The 20363-nt window shown below is 32.7% G+C and overlaps 2 protein-coding genes across 24 annotated transcripts in view; one reads left to right on the plus strand and one right to left on the minus strand.

Annotated features, from left to right (window-relative positions):
- Positions 1 to 1007: 1007 nt before the first annotated feature.
- adcyap1r1b (ADCYAP receptor type Ib) overlaps positions 1008 to 20363 on the minus strand; it is a 54797-nt gene continuing 35441 nt past the window's right edge. The window contains exons 4-14 of the mRNA XM_087257582.1: positions 12445 to 12555; positions 9423 to 9523; positions 8983 to 9080; positions 7006 to 7138; positions 5953 to 6106; positions 4569 to 4629; positions 4414 to 4483; positions 4233 to 4324; positions 4012 to 4141; positions 3723 to 3764; positions 1008 to 2016 (exon numbers count right to left, since the gene is read on the minus strand). Coding sequence (XP_087113708.1) covers positions 1828 to 2016; positions 3723 to 3764; positions 4012 to 4141; positions 4233 to 4324; positions 4414 to 4483; positions 4569 to 4629; positions 5953 to 6106; positions 7006 to 7138; positions 8983 to 9080; positions 9423 to 9523; positions 12445 to 12555 — 1181 coding nt within the window. The 3' untranslated portion in view covers positions 1008 to 1827. The remainder of the gene's footprint in view (positions 2017 to 3722; positions 3765 to 4011; positions 4142 to 4232; positions 4325 to 4413; positions 4484 to 4568; positions 4630 to 5952; positions 6107 to 7005; positions 7139 to 8982; positions 9081 to 9422; positions 9524 to 12444; positions 12556 to 20363) is intronic.
- pomgnt1 (protein O-linked mannose N-acetylglucosaminyltransferase 1 (beta 1,2-)) overlaps positions 4857 to 20363 on the plus strand; it is a 140908-nt gene continuing 125401 nt past the window's right edge. For all 23 annotated transcript variants that reach the window (XM_087256029.1, XM_087256031.1, XM_087256016.1 and 20 more), the window contains exon 1: positions 4857 to 4941. The gene's annotated coding sequence lies outside the window, so the exon portion shown is untranslated. The remainder of the gene's footprint in view (positions 4942 to 20363) is intronic.

Raw genomic sequence — 20363 nt, forward strand, 5'->3', positions numbered from 1 at the left:
TTTTTTAAAAAGCGTGTTTTCTTGGAAAATATATAATACATCAATTACAATAAATGATCATAATTACAGGATTTACCTTCTTGCTTATTGAAAGTAAATGAACACTAAACTTCCCACTTCAAATGTTCAAGAATCTATATACAGCATCATTTTACATATAAATAAATAACAATCATATAAAACATTAGCTCTGACCTTGTGTGCATTTTCTTTTTGCAGTTATCGTTTGAAAACCAAGGCATTTGTTTAATACAAATAGCTATGCTTAACAAAGGGAGAATACAGTATGTAAACAATATTAAACTGGGGAGAAAAATGTTAACGAATCATGAAAAAATGTGTTGTTGTTTTTTTTTTCTCAAATTTTCTATTTTTCCCCATATATTTTTTCATACCAAATTATGCATGACATGTTTTGAACTTTAGCTTTACTAACAGAAAACTGAAGGCCTGTTGACAGAACAAAACTATTTTGATTTCTCTGAAGGCTTCTTGGTTCACTTCAATTGTTAAAAAAGCACTTTCACAGACAAATGCAGTAATGTGTTAAGCATCGCAGTTCATCTTTGAAAACCCAAATAATTGTCTCTGTTGTGCAAAAAAGGCACTTAAAAAAAGATTTTCATATAGCTATGGAATGACATCAGTTGCAAAAATTGCAAACGAGTACGGCAGATGACGTCTCGGGGTCAAATATCCAAAAAATGTATCTTTGGAATTTTAAAAGTGCTCTATTTGTACGGTTTTACGACATTAAGTTACAAAATGGGCAAGATGTCAAACATCATGAATAATTATGAGCTTTCAAAAAGTGGTGTAAAGAAAGGTAAATAAATAATTCACTGCTATAAATTCACTGATACGACATTGAGATTTATATATATATATATATATATATATATATATATATTTATATATTTATATATATATATATATATATATATATATATATATATATATATATATATATATATATATATATATATATAGTAAATATGCCAAACATTGTGGTATGTGGCACGTGTTTACTGCTTTGTTATATTCTAATTGACATTTTCTGTACCAACGGCTATTTAAAAATATAATATGTAACCAAAAGAAATAGAAGAGGAATTCACTCAGTAAAAAAAAGTTATTCTTTTAAAGAGGTTTCAAATGCCAGTTCGGGAAATACTATAGGCCTAAGTCCCAGGACTTCAACATTTACTAAACATCTTCATTGTCCTTTCTCTGCATTCTCTTCAATATACATTTACAACATAATAAACTATTTACATTCATAACATTTAACATTAACATTAACATTCATTCAATATTAAATTCATCTTAGGAACAGGAAACCAGTTCATTAAGCTCCTGTGGGCCAAAAATGTTATTTCTTCTCCTTTCAAAAATGACTCTTTCCACTTGATGCTGTCTTCATTCAGACCAACCGCTTCTGTTTGACAACGAACTAATGCGAAATCTTCACAATTCTTCACAGACAGAAAAAATAAAACGTGACAGACTTTTATATGTACAAAAACTGCATCCTAAACACCTCACAGTTACAGATTCGGATTTTTTGTTTCCTTCGTAAGTAATTCCTTTCGGTTCATTTCAAAATACAACACCATTTGCGACCTCCTCTGATTTCTCACAGCGAAATCCTGCCATCTATTGGCGATTGCCAGATAATACAGCTGACAGTTGCCAGATATTACAACTTCAGCCGACATGATACGGACCTCAAACGAAGATGAAACAGGATTTGTATGTTGTTGACGCACTGTAGATTATGGGATGTCGCTCTGAGGTGTTTGGCCTTCAGTTTGTGGGTCTGAGCGTTCACGTGGCCGGTGTTTCGGCTTGAAGGCTGGACATGCGGATTTGCGAGCTGCTTTTGCTGAGGATGGAGAGCTGTGTTCCCCCGTTGACTCCACTGCTGGCCAGAGAAGGGTGTCTGTGCTTCATGTCCACCGCAAAGTAGCGGTTCACCGTCCAGCTGCGCCACTTTCGCTTGATTTCGGACTGCACCTTTGGGGGAAATTCACAGGGTTGTTAAGCTGTTATTGGATCTTACAGGCGAGCTGCAGATGTTTTTACATGCTGGTTATGGAGAGGCCTGAATTTTAAATAGGTTTGGTTAATAATTTATATGGAAGGCTGGTTTAATGAGCAGTGTGAGAATGAGCCTCCAGAGACATTTTTCTTTTCATAAAATAGAATGCAAGTTGGAGGTTCATTTATTTATTTTGGTTCTTTTAAATAATTTATAATAAAATGACATCTAGAGACATCTGTAAACAAAATGCAAGTTAAAATGATTTCTTGATGGACAAATACTATCATTAAAATGTATTAATTTATAAGAAGAAATTTAAATTAGGGGAATTCATTCTTTTAAAAGAATGCATGTTAGATTTTTCTTATTAGGTTTTATCTAATAAAATATTATTTAAATACGAGTAAAAATATAAAAATGGACATAATTCATATAAAAACATTCTTTAATTTATTCATTTCCTTAAGCATAAGGTACACAATTTAACTTTTTTTCTTTATTATACTTTATAAAAATAATAATTTGTTTGAAACATAATTTAAACAACAATAACAAAATAGTAATTTTAGAATAAAATGAATGTTATTTTAAATATTTAATTTTAAATACCTCCAAAAAGAACACAAGACAAACTCTTCATCTCATCTTATTTCATCTTTTAATTCCACTTAATTTGAGGAATTATTATAAAATTGATCGATCAATTAGTCGATTAAATTATATTATACTAATATTCTTTTAATGAAAGGAGAAATAGCCTCCAGAGACCTTTTTCTCTTCATAAAATAGAATGCAAGTTGGAGTTTTTTTATTAATTTTTTTAAAAGAATTTATAATAAAATGGCATATAGACACATCTGTAAACAAAATCCAAGTTAAAATGATTTTTTATAGAAATGTTGACAAATTAAATCTCATTAAAAATGTATTTCATTTAGTAGGAAAAAAATTAATTGAGGGATTCATTCTTTAAAAAGAATGCAGGTTAAAATTTTCATATTAGATTTTATTTTAAAAATTTGATTTAAAATGTTGTGAATATAAAAAAAATCAAATAAAATTCTTTCTTTCATTTATTAATTTCCTTACACAAACGGTCCACAAACTTTTTTCTTATTAGAATTTATAAAAATAATAATTTTAACATAATTAAAACAACAATAACAAAATAGTAATTTTAGAATCAAATAAATGTAATTTTAAATATCTTATTTTAAATGCCTCCTGACAGAAATAGAACACAAGATGAACTCTTCATTTCATCTTATTTTTTTTCTTTTAAATCCACTTTATTGGAGGAATTATTATAAAATTGATCATCGATAAATTGATGAAATTATAATAAACTAATATTTATTTTTATTAAAAGAAGAAAGTGTTTAGAGTCTCACAGAAAGTCTTAATAATAAAGTAAAAAAAATTACAAGGTAATTTTAAAAAGATAAAATATCATGTAATTTAAAAATAATAAAAACAAATGTAGACATTTCCTTGATGATTTTATTTAACTGAATTATTCAAAAGTATTTCTGTTAGTTGTTAAAATTATTAACATTTCTGTCTCACTTTTTTGTCACATTACAACACTTTAACCTAAACCTTTTTTATTATTTATTTATTTATTTATTTATTTATTTATTTATTTATTTATTTTTTAAATCACCTGTAAATGACTTACCTCTCCATTAAGGAAGCAGTAAAGGACAGCTACAACAAAACCCTGAAAAGATAAATGAAAATGGTTTTCAAAACGGTAAAAAAAGCAGCATCTATTGTAATATTGTTTAATAGCTGAATAATATCTGCATAGAAAAACAAAAGCCAAAAAAATATATAAGCTTTCAGCTCACATAGGCTCCATATTTACTAAAACACTATAAACATGTTATGCAGAATATAGCCTACATGTAATAAAAAAAGAAATTTTAAAAATGCCTCGAAATAGTACTACAACTGAGTTCTTATACCTGAAAAGACCCAAGACCGAGCTCAAACACCAGCCTTTCTCTCTTACTAACATCTTCTGGAGTAAAAGCAAAGACAGTGTAGTGGATGCCAAACAGGGGAATGAGGAGCAGAGTGGAGCGAGCCAGACGCCTGTCAATCAAACAACACACCGATCACACTCCCCACATCAACATAATACTGTCAATCCTACATATATCAAATGAAAATGTATATGACTGACAGATAAATGCTGGACTCGTTCCCTCCGATGTCTGGAGACTGCAGCTTCTGCACCAAGATTATAATGATGCCAATGAACAGTATAAAGTTGATCTGTGATGAAAAAGACAAGAGATGTTGTCAATATTTGCTTCTGAATTAATCGATGCAACAAATAAATTCTTTCGAGATGACATATTTACCATAATAGAGGCAAGAACAGGGCCCTTTATCACCCACCAGATGGTAGCATTGTCATTAATATCCCAGCAACTGCAGCAAATCCACACATTTATTCATTTTATTAAATTAAAAATAACAATAATTAAAGATAGTCTACATTAATATTTGGTCTTACCCAATGTTATCAAAATGAGCTCTTAAAACAGCCCAGATAGTCACACATATTGTTGGAGTACCTGAAAAAATAGGGTCAAACAACATCAATTTCAAAATATACTGCAGATTTCAATATGATTTTTGGAACCTGACGTTTTAGATCAGGAATGTAAGTAAATACAAATCATCCCGCAGAAATTCCCTGCAGAAACAAGAATTACTGCAGCCTGCAAGGTAGTAGTAATTGTTTTGACCAGCAGAGGTCGCAAACAATCTACTTATTACTTACACGAACGCCATTAATACTGATTGATTAAAGGAGAACTGAATGTGGACTTAAGCATGAACGCTGTTGCCTTCACTAATCACGAAATGTCGTTATCGGCTTCAAGGTAATAACATACTTAGTATTCATATTTCATTGAAGTGAAGGGCTGTTTGCTTGTACCTACTTTATAATCAGACCTGAACAACGTATTGTTTTGTTTCCCAAAGCTTCAGCCATGCTTTTCACATACATCTGAACAGTATACTGTGTGTACGTGGGTGATATTTTTATTTTACACTTTCACTATTATATTTTTAGAAAGTAAAGGTTTAAAAATTAACCTAATTCAAACTAATAATAAGTTTGTTAAGGGATATTGTGGCAAAGAGCCATTTCCAGAAGTAGCCTATAAAAACACAAAGGGGGTTTAAATGACTGTATACTCACAGTTCATTTAACGTAGGCTAGAGTTTAAAAATATATAACGTTTAAAATAAACTTTTTGGATGACTGTGAAGTAATCTACATAAAAAGTGTTGTTAATTTAAATCACATTAGCCCCAAAATTGGCAGTTGTACTCCTATTCCATTTTCAATCGCTTGTTTGTATGTAAGTTGCATTAACTGGTTGGTTTCCAAGCTATTGCCACTTTTAGCACACCAAATTGCACTGAAAAGACTCCTCTCTTACTGTACTTGCTCGATTCTAGGGATTTATTTGACTTAAGAGAGACGTTAAATTTGTGAGACTTTCAGAACTTCAGGTAGAATTGGGACATCTACCGAAATCAAATTTTGATATTTCTTCAAAGAAAAGTTTTCTGATTGCCTTTTTGTTGCTCTCTTGACATAATGGTTAATTTTTAATTGCAAAGTACAGGCATCATGCGTGAAGTTGCCATATTTTAAAGATTCAGATATATTTGTATTAAATAATGACTACATTGTTGTGCAAAATATAGTGCATAATGTTACAGTTCTGTACACAGAAAGCAATAGTTCCTAATAATGTGTTCACCTTACACAAAACTCTGTTGCATTCTCAGACATTGCTAAAATCATAAATTCAAAAATTTGGAACTTGACAAGTATTCATTTCAGGCCCAGGATGTGCAGGTGTAATTTTAGGTCTTACCCCATCCAATAATGGTATACCAGTAGAAGTATCTTTTCTCTGGAAAGAACGTCTCAACGAGCAAAGTAAAGAGATACAAGCCCTCGATGAACAGCCAGAAGTAATTTGACAGAACACAATAGTGAAAAAATACCATCACCGCTTTACACTCCACCTGCAGAAAGAAAACACAGCATCAATATAGCATTTTTACATGTTTGATACTGATGAATTTAATCATAATTTAAATCCCAGCAGGCACAGGATGTCAACATGGTCAGATTGATGTTGTAACCCAACGTCATGGAACTGCATTTTATTTGGAAATGAAAATCGGGTTGACGTCAGAACCCAATGTGTCCAATGCCCAACTTACAATCAACCAAATATCAACATATAATGATGTTACAGTTTGACATTGTGTAGACTTTATCACTTTGATGTCTATCAGAAGTTGGATTTTGGTTGCCATTCCTGACAAATAAACGTCAGTATTTGACATCAATATGACATTGGTTTAAGATGTTGGCTTTACAACATTTTCCAACCTAAAATCAACCCAATACTCAAACAACGTCGTTATTGGACATCAAAATAACATTGTCTATAGACGCTGACTAGAAAGTGAATTTTGGTTACCTGATGTCACAACCTAAACCTAACCTAATATTAAAATGTCTTATGATGTTGTGTGCCTGCTGGGATCTGCATAAACTCTCAATGTCATCTACGATAGATTTGGAATGTCACAAGCATAAAGTAAATGTTACAATTTTAGTTTTCAGTTGAACTATTCCTTTAAAATCAACTTATTTCCAACAACTTGCTGCACAGGGAAACATTCAGAGCGCATTTAGCTAGTTGGCCAAGCAAAAAGCGACTGTGAGGTGACTACGGAGACCTCATTATCCGAAGCAAATTAAAGCACATAACAGCAACACAAACGTGTCATTCTGAGACTAATTCCTTCCACAAAGAAATGACATGGGCAACCCGGGATGTTAATGGGCCCATCACCATGACTGCCCGGCTATTTGTGTGCTATTTGAAGGGAAAAGAGACTGAGAGACTCACAGTGTGTATAAAGCAATGGTTGCTGTCCTCCTCTGCATATAAAATGCCATCTTTAATGAAAACCGAGATGGCCCTCAGGATGAAGGACACAAACAGGTTCATATGAATGAAATTCCGGGTGCAGTGTAGCTTCCTGAGGGAAAGCCAATCGCAATAAAGAAATATTAGATGAAATAGAACAAAAACACATCATATGTGTACCGTGTCATGTGAAAGTTTGAGGATGAAAAGGTTTTTTTGTTTTAAAACAAACGTGTTACGTTCGCAGAGGTCACATTTATTTGATGAATTTATTACAGTTTTAAATGTGTCCGTATTTTTCAGCCATCAGGAATATTGATGTTTATGCTTAAACAGTGCTGCTTTATATTTATGTGAAGAAAAAAAAATGTGATACATTTTTATAGGATGAGCAGAAACTGAAGTTGTAATATTATAAATGACAAACAAAAGATTGCTGAACCAAACATTATTGCTTTCATTGATAAACATGCACTAACTCCAAATGCAACATGTTTGTAAATGTTAGTATATTAGTTTGGTATTTAAAAAAAAAAAATACTAATTAGATTCTGATTAGCTAAAGGGTCTTTGTTTATTATGCAACGCATTATATTGCTTATAGTTTTGGGACATCTGTCTTCACATGCACAAGACGTCTTAATATTAATCTAGGTTTTAATAAGGAGTTACTTTGTTGCTATAAAGGTTTCAACTCTTCTAGCCTTTCTGCAAGGTTTTGGAGTGTGTTTATAGGAATTCTGGAAGCATATTTGTGAGGTCAGGCAACGATGTTGAAAAAGCAGTCCAGTCTTGCAGGCTTTCCTCTAATTGATCCCAAAGGTGTTCTTTTGGGCTGAGGTCAGGACTCTGTGCAGGCCACTCACTTTCCTCAACCTCAGACTCATTCAAAGTGTAATTTGTCACTCCACAGTGCACCTCTCCACTGCTCTAATGTCCAGTGGTGGTTTGCACATGGAGATGTAAGGCTTGGATGCAGCTGCTCGGCCATGAAAACTCATTCCTTAAAGCTCTCTGTGTACTGTTCTTCAGGTAGTCTGAAGCTAATGATTCTTCTTGACTTCTGTGCACTGTGTATCTCAGCATGAGCTGAACCACTTCATGGCTGAGTTGCTGTTGTTCCCAATTGCTTTCATGTTGTCATAATATTACTAAAAGTTGACCTTGGACCTCAAGTATCATCTGAAGATTAACCCCTTAATTTTGTAGGTTTAGTGTAGTTTCGTACACTAGGGTGGTGGAAAATTCATCACAAGAATACATACTGTATGCGCACAGTCCGATATTTCTAAAAACGCTTAGAACAGGGGTCTCAAACTGCCAGCCCGCTGCCTTCCTTCCTCTGACACACAACTGACGTCAAAATATAATGAGATTCAGCCTGACCAAAATGTATGAATATGTTTTTGAATCACTATCATTGTTGTGCAGTAACATATAGCAGCCACTTGTGGCTTTGAACCCTCACCTGCTGGACATTTAAGTACTGTACTATATGTACGGGTTACTTTAGGTTTCTATTTTAAGAGTAAGGCATAAGCATATTATTTCTGGGCCCGATTTAAACATTGGAAATATATGTTAAAATAGCCCTCCTATGAATTGTCAGTCCCTGATATGGCCCTGCGCCAAACTGAGTTTGAGATCCCTGGCTTAAAATGTACGCGGCCCAGCTCATACATAAACTTTAAACAGCTTTTGTACTAATTTGTGTGTATGTAACTACTTTATTTGTCTACAACCAGGTTATAATTTTACAGAAAAAAGCGTAGATGGTGGACAAAGATGACTCTCAAGTTTTTGTGCATGCTATTAGATGGAATTTACTTTAAACGACTCTGCATTAAAGTGCCCTTGTAAAAATTGATATGATACTTTGGGCTTATATAAATAGAATGCAGTGAACTGTTATGTCCTCTTTGTGAGCAACAAGCTTAAGCCAGGTTGAACTCTGACCTGAACTTGCAGAGGATGACCATGGCAGTGGTGAGAGATACCAGAGAGGTGCTGTAGCCCACAGTATACAGAGCCTTTACTGACACATAGTACATATCCTGCACACACACAGAACAAATGAAGATTAAACATAATTCAAACATATAACAGTAAATAATAAGTCTATATCTATATACTGTTTGGACTTTCAGCAGTGAAAATTAAAATCCACTGAACTGAACTTCAACTCTGCAAACCGAACTGACACTGTTTCAATTTACTACAACTTCTATGTTAAACTGCTTTGGCACAATCTAAATTGTAAGAGCACTAGTATAGAAATAAAGAGGAATTGAAATACTAAATGTACTTTAATACAATGTAATATCACAATAGTTTTTTAGAGAAGGAGTTAGGAGTAGTATAAAGCAAAAAAAAAAAAAAAAGTGAAGAGAACTTACTGGATTTGTTCCATTTTCATTGAAAGGGCAAACATCAACGTAGTGTGGGACCATCTCCGACCAGCCATATTCAGTGCAGTTACGACTCACCTTTCCAAACTCTGTTAAATAACCACACAGTTGATATTGTGAAGTCATTTCGAAAAGAGGTAACAGAAGACCAAACTACTGTACAATAACTTAAATAAACATGATCAGAAAATGTTGTTTACTAAAACTAAAGCTATTACAGTAATTTAAGTAAAGCTGAAATGAAATATGGGCAACACGGTGGCTCAGTGGTTAGCACGTTTGCCTCACAGCAAGAGGGTTGCTGGTTTGAGTCCTGGATCAGTTGGCATTTCAGTGTGGAGTTTGCATGTTCTCCCCGTGTTGGTGTGGATTTCCTGCGGGTGCTGATTGATAATAAAACTTGTCTGACATGCTGTCCTGAGAGAGCCCTGAGCTTATGAGATCCTGGAGCCCTGGGCTCCCTCCCGTTTCCAGAGCGAGAGGGGAGTTTGAGCTCAGGTAGATCTTGATGAACTAACCCCCCCCCCCCCCCCTTATTTATAGCTAAATGACAGATATGGATGTATGAAGAGAGGTGTACTTACTAAGAGCTTGACTATGGAATCAATTTTGTGTGTTCAATTTACTTAGGGTGTGTGTTTTTTGGATTGTGGGAGAAAACTGAAGAACCTAAGGAAAACCCACGCGAGCACGGGGAGAACAAGCAAAACTCCCCACAGAAATGTCATTTGGTTTTGTAGGGCCATTAGCTAGAGACATTCTTACAGAAATTAAACAAGTGAAACCTTGTTGAGACTTTTCATTGAAATCTGTTTTTTTTTTTTTTGTGCACATCTGATTGGAACTGAAGTGTGAATGACAAAAAAGAATGATAAAATATAATGTATACTAATACAATTTGATTTGAATTCATGTGTTTTAAAATCCTTATGCAGTTTAGAGTTTCTGGAAATCTATTTCCGTTTCAGCTACTCTGATTTTGCATAGTAAACTTCAAACATTATTTGTAGGAAACACACTGAAATTCAATAAAGAGACAAGGCTGTGAAGTGGAAGTCAAGTGGAAAATGACAATATACTGCCAGTCAGTCTGGTCTACACACCTCATTGAATATAGAGACCTGTGGAGACAGCAGCACAGAATACAGATGCCAACAGTAGCCTACTGCTGCTGCCTCATAAGACATGATAATCCAGTGAAACAGCAACACATTATAATGATGTAAGATAACATCTGTATTGCAAACCCTGTTGCTGTTGTTGTTTTTGGCAATTTTCAGACATTTCCCAAGTGAGGTTTAACAGAGCAAGGGATTTTTTACAGTATCTTTCATCTGGAGGAAGTCTAATTTCCGTTGCTGGCTTGAATAAAAGCAGTCAAAAAATGTCAATGTATCAGACCCCTCATTTTTTTTTTTAATTAGCTACAGAAACAAACAAATTTTTTCTATAACTTGCCTAATAAATAGAATTTAGTTAAACTAATTAACCTAGTTAAGCCATTGAATTGAGCTAAATACTAATATTTTGCGGAATAACTCAAATATATGTACTGTCATCATGGCAAGGACAAAATAAATACGTTGTTAGAAATTAGTTTTTAAAACTATTATTTTAAAAATTCTCCATTAAACAGCACTTGAATATTATTATTATTATTTTTTACATTTCACAGGGCTAGTGATTTTTCCTTAAAATGTGCATCGAATTCCAAAACAGATACACAAATAATAGAATTTAGACTGACAGTCTGATAGTTCCCACTGATTTCAGGTTTACAGACAAAAACTACACTGAATTTTTTTTTATCAACGTAAACTGTACATTTCTTAAAATTCTTCAAAACAACTTTAGTTTTCAGCAGATGAAAGAATATATGAAAGCTTGTAATGACATTAAAAAGTATATAGTATATGCATTGTTTGTCCATCCAAAACTCACCATCACAACGCTATAGAGTAGATGCTTTATAAACTTTCTCAGAAAATTTCAATATGCAGTTTCTAAAGTATTCTAATCTATAGTGCACTACTGAGGGTTTGCTAATGTATTTTGGTTGTTTTCTTTATGTTGTTTTGGTCTCTAGATCAACGACCCCAAAATAACAATCCCAGTGACTTGCATCCCTCACTATCCTCTGAGGTGGTTAACATACAAAGATTGCACACAATGGTGCAAACACACACACACACACACACACCAGTAGAAACTATATAAATACGAGCATTTTGACAACACAAAAAAGTGCAGCAGTCTAACAAAGCTATACTTTTTATAGTCAGAAATCATTTGTTTAATATTAACCTGACTGAATGAGAATGGTGGGCACAATATTTACAGCACAAGACTACGCTTGGCTTAATTTTGGAGACCGCCACTTGGAGATCATCCACCATGTTAAGTTGTGGCCTTTGTTTTTAATGTATGTGAGTGCCATAAAGGTGTCAAAGTTTAGCATTGTGCTGTAAAATCAATCTGCTGCAACTATCACTATTGCTGTACTGTTAATTTGACGTAATAACCTTAAGGGTCGTGATGGAATTGGAAAAGAAAAAGAAAGCTGATGGCTTTTTATTTGCATGTTGTTTTTTATGTAACTATAAAATACTTCTTTTATTTTCTGTAGGATATGGGTAAAATTTGGAGAATATAATTCTAATAGTCTGATAACATTATATAGGAGACTATTGAAACCCTTGCTCTAGATCACAGGTGTCAAACTCAGTTCCAAAAGGGCCGCAGCTCTGCACAGTTTAGTTCCAACCCTAATTAAGCACACCTGATCAAACTAATTGAGTCCTAAGTGTAAGTGTGTTGGAGCAGGGTTGGAACTAAACTGTGCAGGGCTTCGGCCCTCCAGGAATTGAGTTTGACACCCCTGCTCTAGATGAATGCTTTGTTGTATGACTTTATGTTTATTTAATTATCCAACAGGCATCAAAGCAGCCTGATTAATAACACACCTCTCTACAATAAGTTGTACAATCTGTGGTATCATTCATCCACTCACCGTTATTTTCATCATTCATGACTTCAAATAGTTCAGGACAGGGCATCCAGACCACTTGACCCAGTCTTGCAGGCTGCCAGCAGGTAAGGTTGTCCCACATCCATCGACAGACTAGAGAATTGAACAAAAAGACAGAATATCTTGAATTATTCTAAGTAATAATTAAAATAATTAATACATAATTATAATTAAACTATGATAATTACAAAAAACGGAACTGCTGGATATGGTTTGTGGTTGCTCTGCCTGTGAACCAGTTTTTATTGGGGTATTTACGGCACCTGAGAATAGAACAGCCTAGTTTAAGATATATTTAGGCGTGCTACTTGACAGCCATTCTTATGATTCAGTGAAAATCAGTGCAAGTGTTAAGTGACAAAAATAGGCTTCCATCTGCTCTTACAAGGAAACAGATTGTAGGAATTCAGTCAAAACAATGGCACAGCATTTTAGCATGCATAATATGTTAAATGCCACATTTGAGGTTAATTAGGCTAAATGTTCAGTTTTGTGTTTTCTCAAAATTTAATGCAAATGAAAGGGGCTACATCACAGAAATCATTTTTGTGTGATTAAAAAACATCTAATAGACATCCAAACTCGGACGTCACAACAATCAATATATCGATATATTGCGCAACACATGAACATGACCGCAGTCATTTTTGGTGATGCAATATATATCACCCATACATAAAAAAAAAACAATTCCTAACATTTACTTTTAACTTTTTAGCTGAGAGGTGCCAGTGCCAGCTATTGGAGGTGCCAGTGTGAGCATAGTTAAAAGACACTATAGTATTTATTATAAATTACTTTAGTATATATGCATGTTGGTGTCAGACAACTGAAAATAGATCTGGTAGCAGATATCGCAACCTCTGTTGAATTATTATTCTAATTATTATTAAGTATATTGCTTTTTTAAATTCTTTTTTTTAAGTCTACATTTACAACTTTGACACATCCGAACCAGTGCAGAAATGTTCTAACCAACAGGCCCATGTCATATACAGTACAGATACATTTCTTAATATAAATTAAAAGCATTAACGTATGATATACAAGCTTTGGAGACTTAACATAGCCTAAATTCCACTTTTAAATAATATATTACTTATAGCTTTTGTCATGAGCTATGTTTGTGTGCAAAATTGCATAAATGTTTTCAAAGTGCATTATGAATGGAACGCAATTGTCAATATGAAAATCACTAAACCTGAACTGTAGAAATACTTTAAAAGCAAATTACATCGAAGAGAGATGACTTTAATTCATTCATTCATTCATTCATTCATTCAATTTCTTCTCTGCTTAGTCCCCTTATTAATCTGGGGTCGCCAAAGTGGAATGAACCGCCAACTTATCCAGCATATGTTTTTACGCAGCAGATGCCCTTCCAACTGCACCCCATCTCTGGGAAACATCTATATACACTAATTTACACTCATACAATACAGACAATTTTATTCTACCCAATTCACCTGTACCGCATGTCTTTGGACTGTGGGGGAAACCGGAGCACAGGAGGAAACCCACGCGAACGCAGGGAGAACATAGAAACTCCACACACAAACTTCCTACTGCACTACCTACTGCACCACTGCATCGCCGAGATTACTTTAATGATTTTTTAAATCATTCCAAGTTTAAATGTTATAATGTTCTAAATGAATAGAACATTGGAGGGATAACTGGGAATATAACACAACCAGGAACTATGCTTCTACAGCTATAGAGGTGTAGTTGCAAAAGTACAATTTTGCAATGTCGTTTGCGAATGTTTGTTGGAACGATGGATTTGGGAAATGCCAAATCAATGAACTATGTTTGTAACGACAGAACTTGTGACCTTAGTTTACTAATGATGGTTTTTGCAAACGCTTTGTCTATGTAAAGCTACTCAATTGATACAACCAACAAAATAAAAATAAAAAAGAAAATATTTAACTTTAAATATTTAACTTATCAATTTTGTTTAATTATCTTTCTTACACTAAAATTTGTTTATGTGTTTGGGAAATATGTGATTAAATTTTAATGAGGGAAGTAAAAAAAAATTCCCACTGGGCATTAGAAAAAAGTTTTTTTTCCTATAAGTCTAAAATTTAATTGATAATAGTATTGAAACGTCTTTCATTTGTTTTAGTGAATCATGCAGAAACCATTACATTTGCAATCTCATCTTTTTAGCACTAATGTTTCACTGACTAATATTGCACTAAAGTATTTTACTAACACAAAGACTAATATTTCAGTAAATCATGTAGTAGATTCTAATGCCAAAAGAGGCTTTTCACTAGCTGTTTTGACTCAAAATGTTTAAATAATTTAAAATTAGAATGTCTACCCTTGTAGATCTTTGCTATTTTTGTTATTCTGTGTCTCTCTTTGCCCTTCACTACATATAATCGCATGCTGTCAGCATCGCTCTGTGTTTCTTCTATTGTGTGTCTGAGTACATGTAAATCAGCAGACAGAACAGCTTATCTGTTTATTCCTTAATCTATTTTTATTTTGGCATCTCAAAATTTTCCTTTAGTGATCTGTTGACGGGTAAAAGAGACTTTCATAGTGAACCAACCATGTGATACTAAAGCATCTTATCATCTCCATCAAGGATTAAAGATGCAAAGAGAAATCGTAAAGAGGAAAAGTGTAAGTGTTTTGTGTGTGTGTGTGTTGATCTACATGTGCAGGACAGCATCTGTCAGCTGTGTTTTTCCTCTGGTGCAAATATTAGAACATTTTCAAATAGCTCAGAAATATTACCCAAATATTCTTGTTAGGAAAAATAGAAGAGCTAACAGTGTGTTTTACAGCAACTTTACGGTTATTTACAATATTAAAGATTTTCTGTTTCCATTCCATTTGCATTCTTATTAGTACAGCTCACATGCAACAGTCTTCACTGCAGCCTAATAAACTGCCAAAGTGTGCACTCTAAATTACATACATAAATTCAAACAGCGTTAGGCTGACATTTGCTTCTTGGTGGTCGGCGTAAATGTCAAACATTTATAACAACAAAAGGCCAAGCGGGTGTTTTAAATACACGCCATCGCAAGCCTAACACTCAAACATCTTGTCTCTTGAATTATAACAGTCTGTAACAAAGGCACACAACAACAGCTAGAACACTTTAAAGGAAATGTTCAGTTTATTCCAATCTGGTTTACTCATATTTTTTGGTACTCCAATAAAATAAACATTCTACAGTGTTTAAGACGAAACGGTTTATTCCAGAGCCTTTAGCATCCTTTAACTGAATGCTTAACCTTTTTGAGCATGTGGATTTCAACTCCCTATTGTCAAAGGCATTTAAAAAATGAACTAATCTGCATATGTATGTAAATGTATACAATTATGAATTCATGATGATAATATTATTTAATTCTTTAACTAAAAATGTGCAATAAACATTTGTAGAGCATTCATTCTTTCATTCATTCATTCTTTGTTGAAGCCATTTAATAAAAATACAAATGTTAAATGTAGTTCAGGTTTTGCATGAGATCTTTAAAACAACTGCCGACAACTTTCCATTTTAATAATGTACTGGTAAATATTGACGTTTAATTTAGCTAATGAATGAAACAAATTTTAGACAACAACACCAAAATATTTAATAAAAAAAAACTTTAATTGAATTATTAATTATTTTAATAAACCCATTTTTTATTTAATACAGATATTTTATTAAAATTAATTATTTATTAAAAATGTTTGGGGAATTAATAAAATACTGGTAAATGTTGGCATTAGGATTATTTAATGCTTTAGAAGCACTTTTTTCATTGTTAGATAGTTCAGCTAATGAATTAAACAAATTTTAGACCAAAAGACCATAACAAATCATTTTTTATTTTAAAAATATATTTTATTAGTTGTATTATTAATGTCTTTGGCTTCTTTCATCTGTTATTTATAGGTCTGTTTCTAAAAAGTAGTACTAGAATAAGTAAGTACTAGAATAAGTACTAGAAAAAGTACTAAATAGAAGTACTTTTTATTGTTAGTTAATGAATTAAAGAAATTTTAGACATCAAGACCATAACATTTCATTTTTTTATCTAATAAATGTATTTAATTTATGTTATTTGTGATTTAATTTATCTGTGATCTTATCGGTCTGTTTATAAAAAAAAATTATAAAAATTCATGAATTAATAGAAATACTAGTAAATGTTGATATTAAGGTAAGCTTTAGGAGTAATTTTTATTGTTAGTGTAGATAATTCAGCTAATGGGTTGAAGACATTTTAAACAACAAGACCATAACATTTCTTTTTTTTTATTAAATAAATATATTTTATTTATGCTATTATTAATGTCTTTGGCCTCTTTCATCAGTGATTTATAGGTTTGTTTCTAAAAAATATATTTTGGCAATTAATAAAAAAAAACTAAATGCTGACATTCAGATTATTAAATAATTACTTTTTATTGTTAATTTAGATAATTTAAATCAAACTTTAGACCATAACATTTCATTTAAATTACTAATATAAATGATTATTTTAATAAATCAAAAAAAAATTATGTAGTAAATATATTTTATTATTAATATTTATGGCTTTTTTCATCAATTATTTATAGGTCTGTTTTTGAATAAATAAAAGTTAAGAGAATTAACTTATTTAAAAATTTAAATAAGGCATCAGCCCAATTCTCAATTGTGTCCACAGTTTGTTTCAGATGAATATTTAATGGCTCCCAAAAGTATCGTCTAACTGTTTAAAACAAACTGACGTGGATCACTCAAGAGCTGACATTAGAAGCTCTTATAGACAGAAAACTGTCATACATTCATCATTGTCTGTCATTTTCTCTGCAGCAGTACCAAATACTGCTAAAGGAAATTGATGGAAAATTGTTTAAAATTGTTGTCCCTGATTACAATACCATAACAAATTTTTTTGTCTGCTATTTTCACTATTTGCTCTGCTATAGCTCAGACCAAAAACAATATGAAAAGCAAGATAGATTTTGGTCTAATTGCTTTTTTTATTTTCCTGGTGTTTGCAAGGAGGACATTTTTCTTCCTGGAATACATTGGAACGCTCACGCAAAATGACAGATTATGATTCCTCTCCTGGGGCCAGCTTTAATTACTTGTGTAAATTGGACACAGATGCGTGATTAGATAAAAGACAGCGCTGTTTGTCTTTGTTCTCCAGAATCTGCCTGAAATGCGGCACATCACAGGCATTCCTAATTGAAGGAGAACTTCTGGGAGCACTAGGAGACCTGACTTCTGAAGTATGATGACTTAAGAAATAAATAAATGGTTCAAAGAGCCAGTGATCCAATCAGTGCTCATTTTCAGCAGCTAAAAATAGCAAAAGTAAATGAAGAAATGAGCCAGCATAATGGGGTAAAGATGAAACTAAATAAATAATGTAAATAAGCTACTGCAACCAAGATATACTGTAGAACATATTCAATCATTTCAACCCAAAACATGTCTTTACCAGCATTTGTTCTAAATTCCTAGAACGACACATGCATAAATATATTTTCAGTTTTCATTATCTATTAATGATGACTCATTTTTATGCAGATTTGATAAATTTCATTCAAAAGTTTTTGCCAAAATATCACATTTTTTGTGTGAGCAAGAATTTTACAGTGCTTTAAAAATATTCAAAAATTTCTCTGTTAATGTTTTCAGACACAAAAGTGCCGATCTGTCACATCCATAACAGGGCTTTTCCTCATAAATGCAAAAAATGTCAAATAAAATAAAATCAATCGTTTTTGTTCTAAAATGAGCCAACTCTTATCCTTTTGTTGAGCAATATTTCTTTTGTGTTGTGCAGTTTTACAAAGTATGTTGTATACTGTAAACCCGCTAACTTTTTTGGTCACATCCATAACACATATCTATTTTCTCAGTTAAAATCTAAAATATGTTTACAGATAGAAATTTGTCTGCTCCTATAACTCTGTGGTTAATTGTTTTGGAAAATATAAACAGATGTTTCAATATAATGTTAACATACTTACATATGCATTTTTTTTAGATTTTATGTTTTATGTTATGATTTATGTTTATGTTTTGAGATTTTATTTCAAAGGTCACATTCATAACACACGAATTGTTTATTTATTATTTATTTTCTTATATTGTTAAACTACTGTCAGGATTTACCAAACACACACTAAAATAATTGCTCCAAAAAAAGTGTAGACAGGGTTTTTTGTATATGACCATGACTTCATTCAGAAAAAAAAGAGAAAAAAACAACAACTTTAGGACAAGATAATTTAAATAAATCATGCAATGTGATTTACTAAGGTGTGTAATAGTCAGTTACAGGTATTTGTGACATTAATTAACTCCAAAAAACGATTTAAAAACCATGTGCATGTGTTGTTAGCTCACTATATTACTCACACACACCTTACAGTCAGTACCGCCGCTCCCTATGCGCAGAGTACGCAGGCTGCATAGAGCCTCAACTCCGGAGGGAGGCACCATCTCGGTTGCTCAAAAAAAATATTGATATTTATTTACTAATAATAACATAAAATGAGTGTAAATAAAATCTTAATTAATAATATGTTGTTAAATACATTAAAAAAACATTTTATGATGGACGCAAAAACAAACATGTGACGTAATTTTTTTCCGTGTACGCGCATAGCCGTGTGCACGTGGGGCAGCCCGGTCTACTTATCCACTTATATTTGATGCAAGTTGCAGCTCTATGCCCAGGAAAAGGCAACAGCAGTCTGGAGCCGAGAAGAGGAAAAAAGTACAAGATGAATCGCGTGCATAACTCTCAGCTAAATTATGTTCATGAATCTGGAAAACATATTTTTGGTTGTAAAATAGTAACATTAAGTATTAATGGCCTTTTAGCCGGCAGCTGCCCTGCTTACAGTATATCAATATTGGCTCATATTTAGAGATGAAATTTGAAACTATGACATAATAATAGCTTATTAAAAAGAACAAAAGTGTCAAATGACCCAGTTCATATTTGTGTTTGCACGGATGATGATGTAAATTTTTCTTTCAGTGTTGAGCAAAGTAGCCAATCACAGACATATCTGATCACAGTGGCCATTCACAAGTGTTCAGATAATTCAGAATCCACTGATTTGGTTTGAGATTTGATTCCGTTTTTAGAGGTCATGCACATGCTAGAGTGCTGTCACAAACTCTTTCAGCAAATTGAGTAGAATCCTTTTTAAATGACATATGTCAGCTGTCACAAAATATGTTAGTAAATTGTGTAGATTCCCTATTTAATGACAATCTTTTCAACTGAAGTGGTTGAGAAGTTTAATTTGGATAGATGGAGTTAGTGGGCAATCTTCATGCCATTGGAGTAAACTAGTTTGTTCTTGAGTTGTTTTGTGGATGTAGGCTAAACTATAATTATACTCAATAAAAGGGGCCAATAGAAATGTGTTTAGACTTGTATTTTGTGGTTTTATCGTATATGAAAACACAGGCCGGAATTAATATCAACCTCTGCATAAACAGATGAGTTTTTGAAGTTTTTGGCATCCTCTAATTCAAGAAAAATCATATCAAGAGCTGGGTAATATGACAAAATGCATAAACATGCATTAAAAACATTAAGTAGTGTACATGTATTTCTTGCCTCATTACAAGCTTACCAATGTGTTTGTTGCTTCATTACTAACATATGACAAATGTTACATCATACATGTTCAAATAACAAAATATACATTTAAATAGACTAGGGATGCAACGATTAACTAATTTCACTTTCATTTGTCACGGTTAATTAATCATAAAGACTTCTCAACACCGCATTTCTGCACTGAACAAAACTGCTGCAACTAAACAAAGTTATGCCAACTGTGCGCTAGTTTAAAGTTCCAAGAATGTTTTACGAGTCTAATATGCATGCACACTGGATTAACTATGTCTGAGGCTA

Source organism: Danio rerio, chromosome 6 (assembly GCF_052040795.2).
Source record: "Danio rerio strain M-AB ecotype USA chromosome 6, GRCz13ab, whole genome shotgun sequence".
Classification (NCBI taxonomy): Eukaryota; Metazoa; Chordata; class Actinopteri; order Cypriniformes; family Danionidae; genus Danio; species Danio rerio.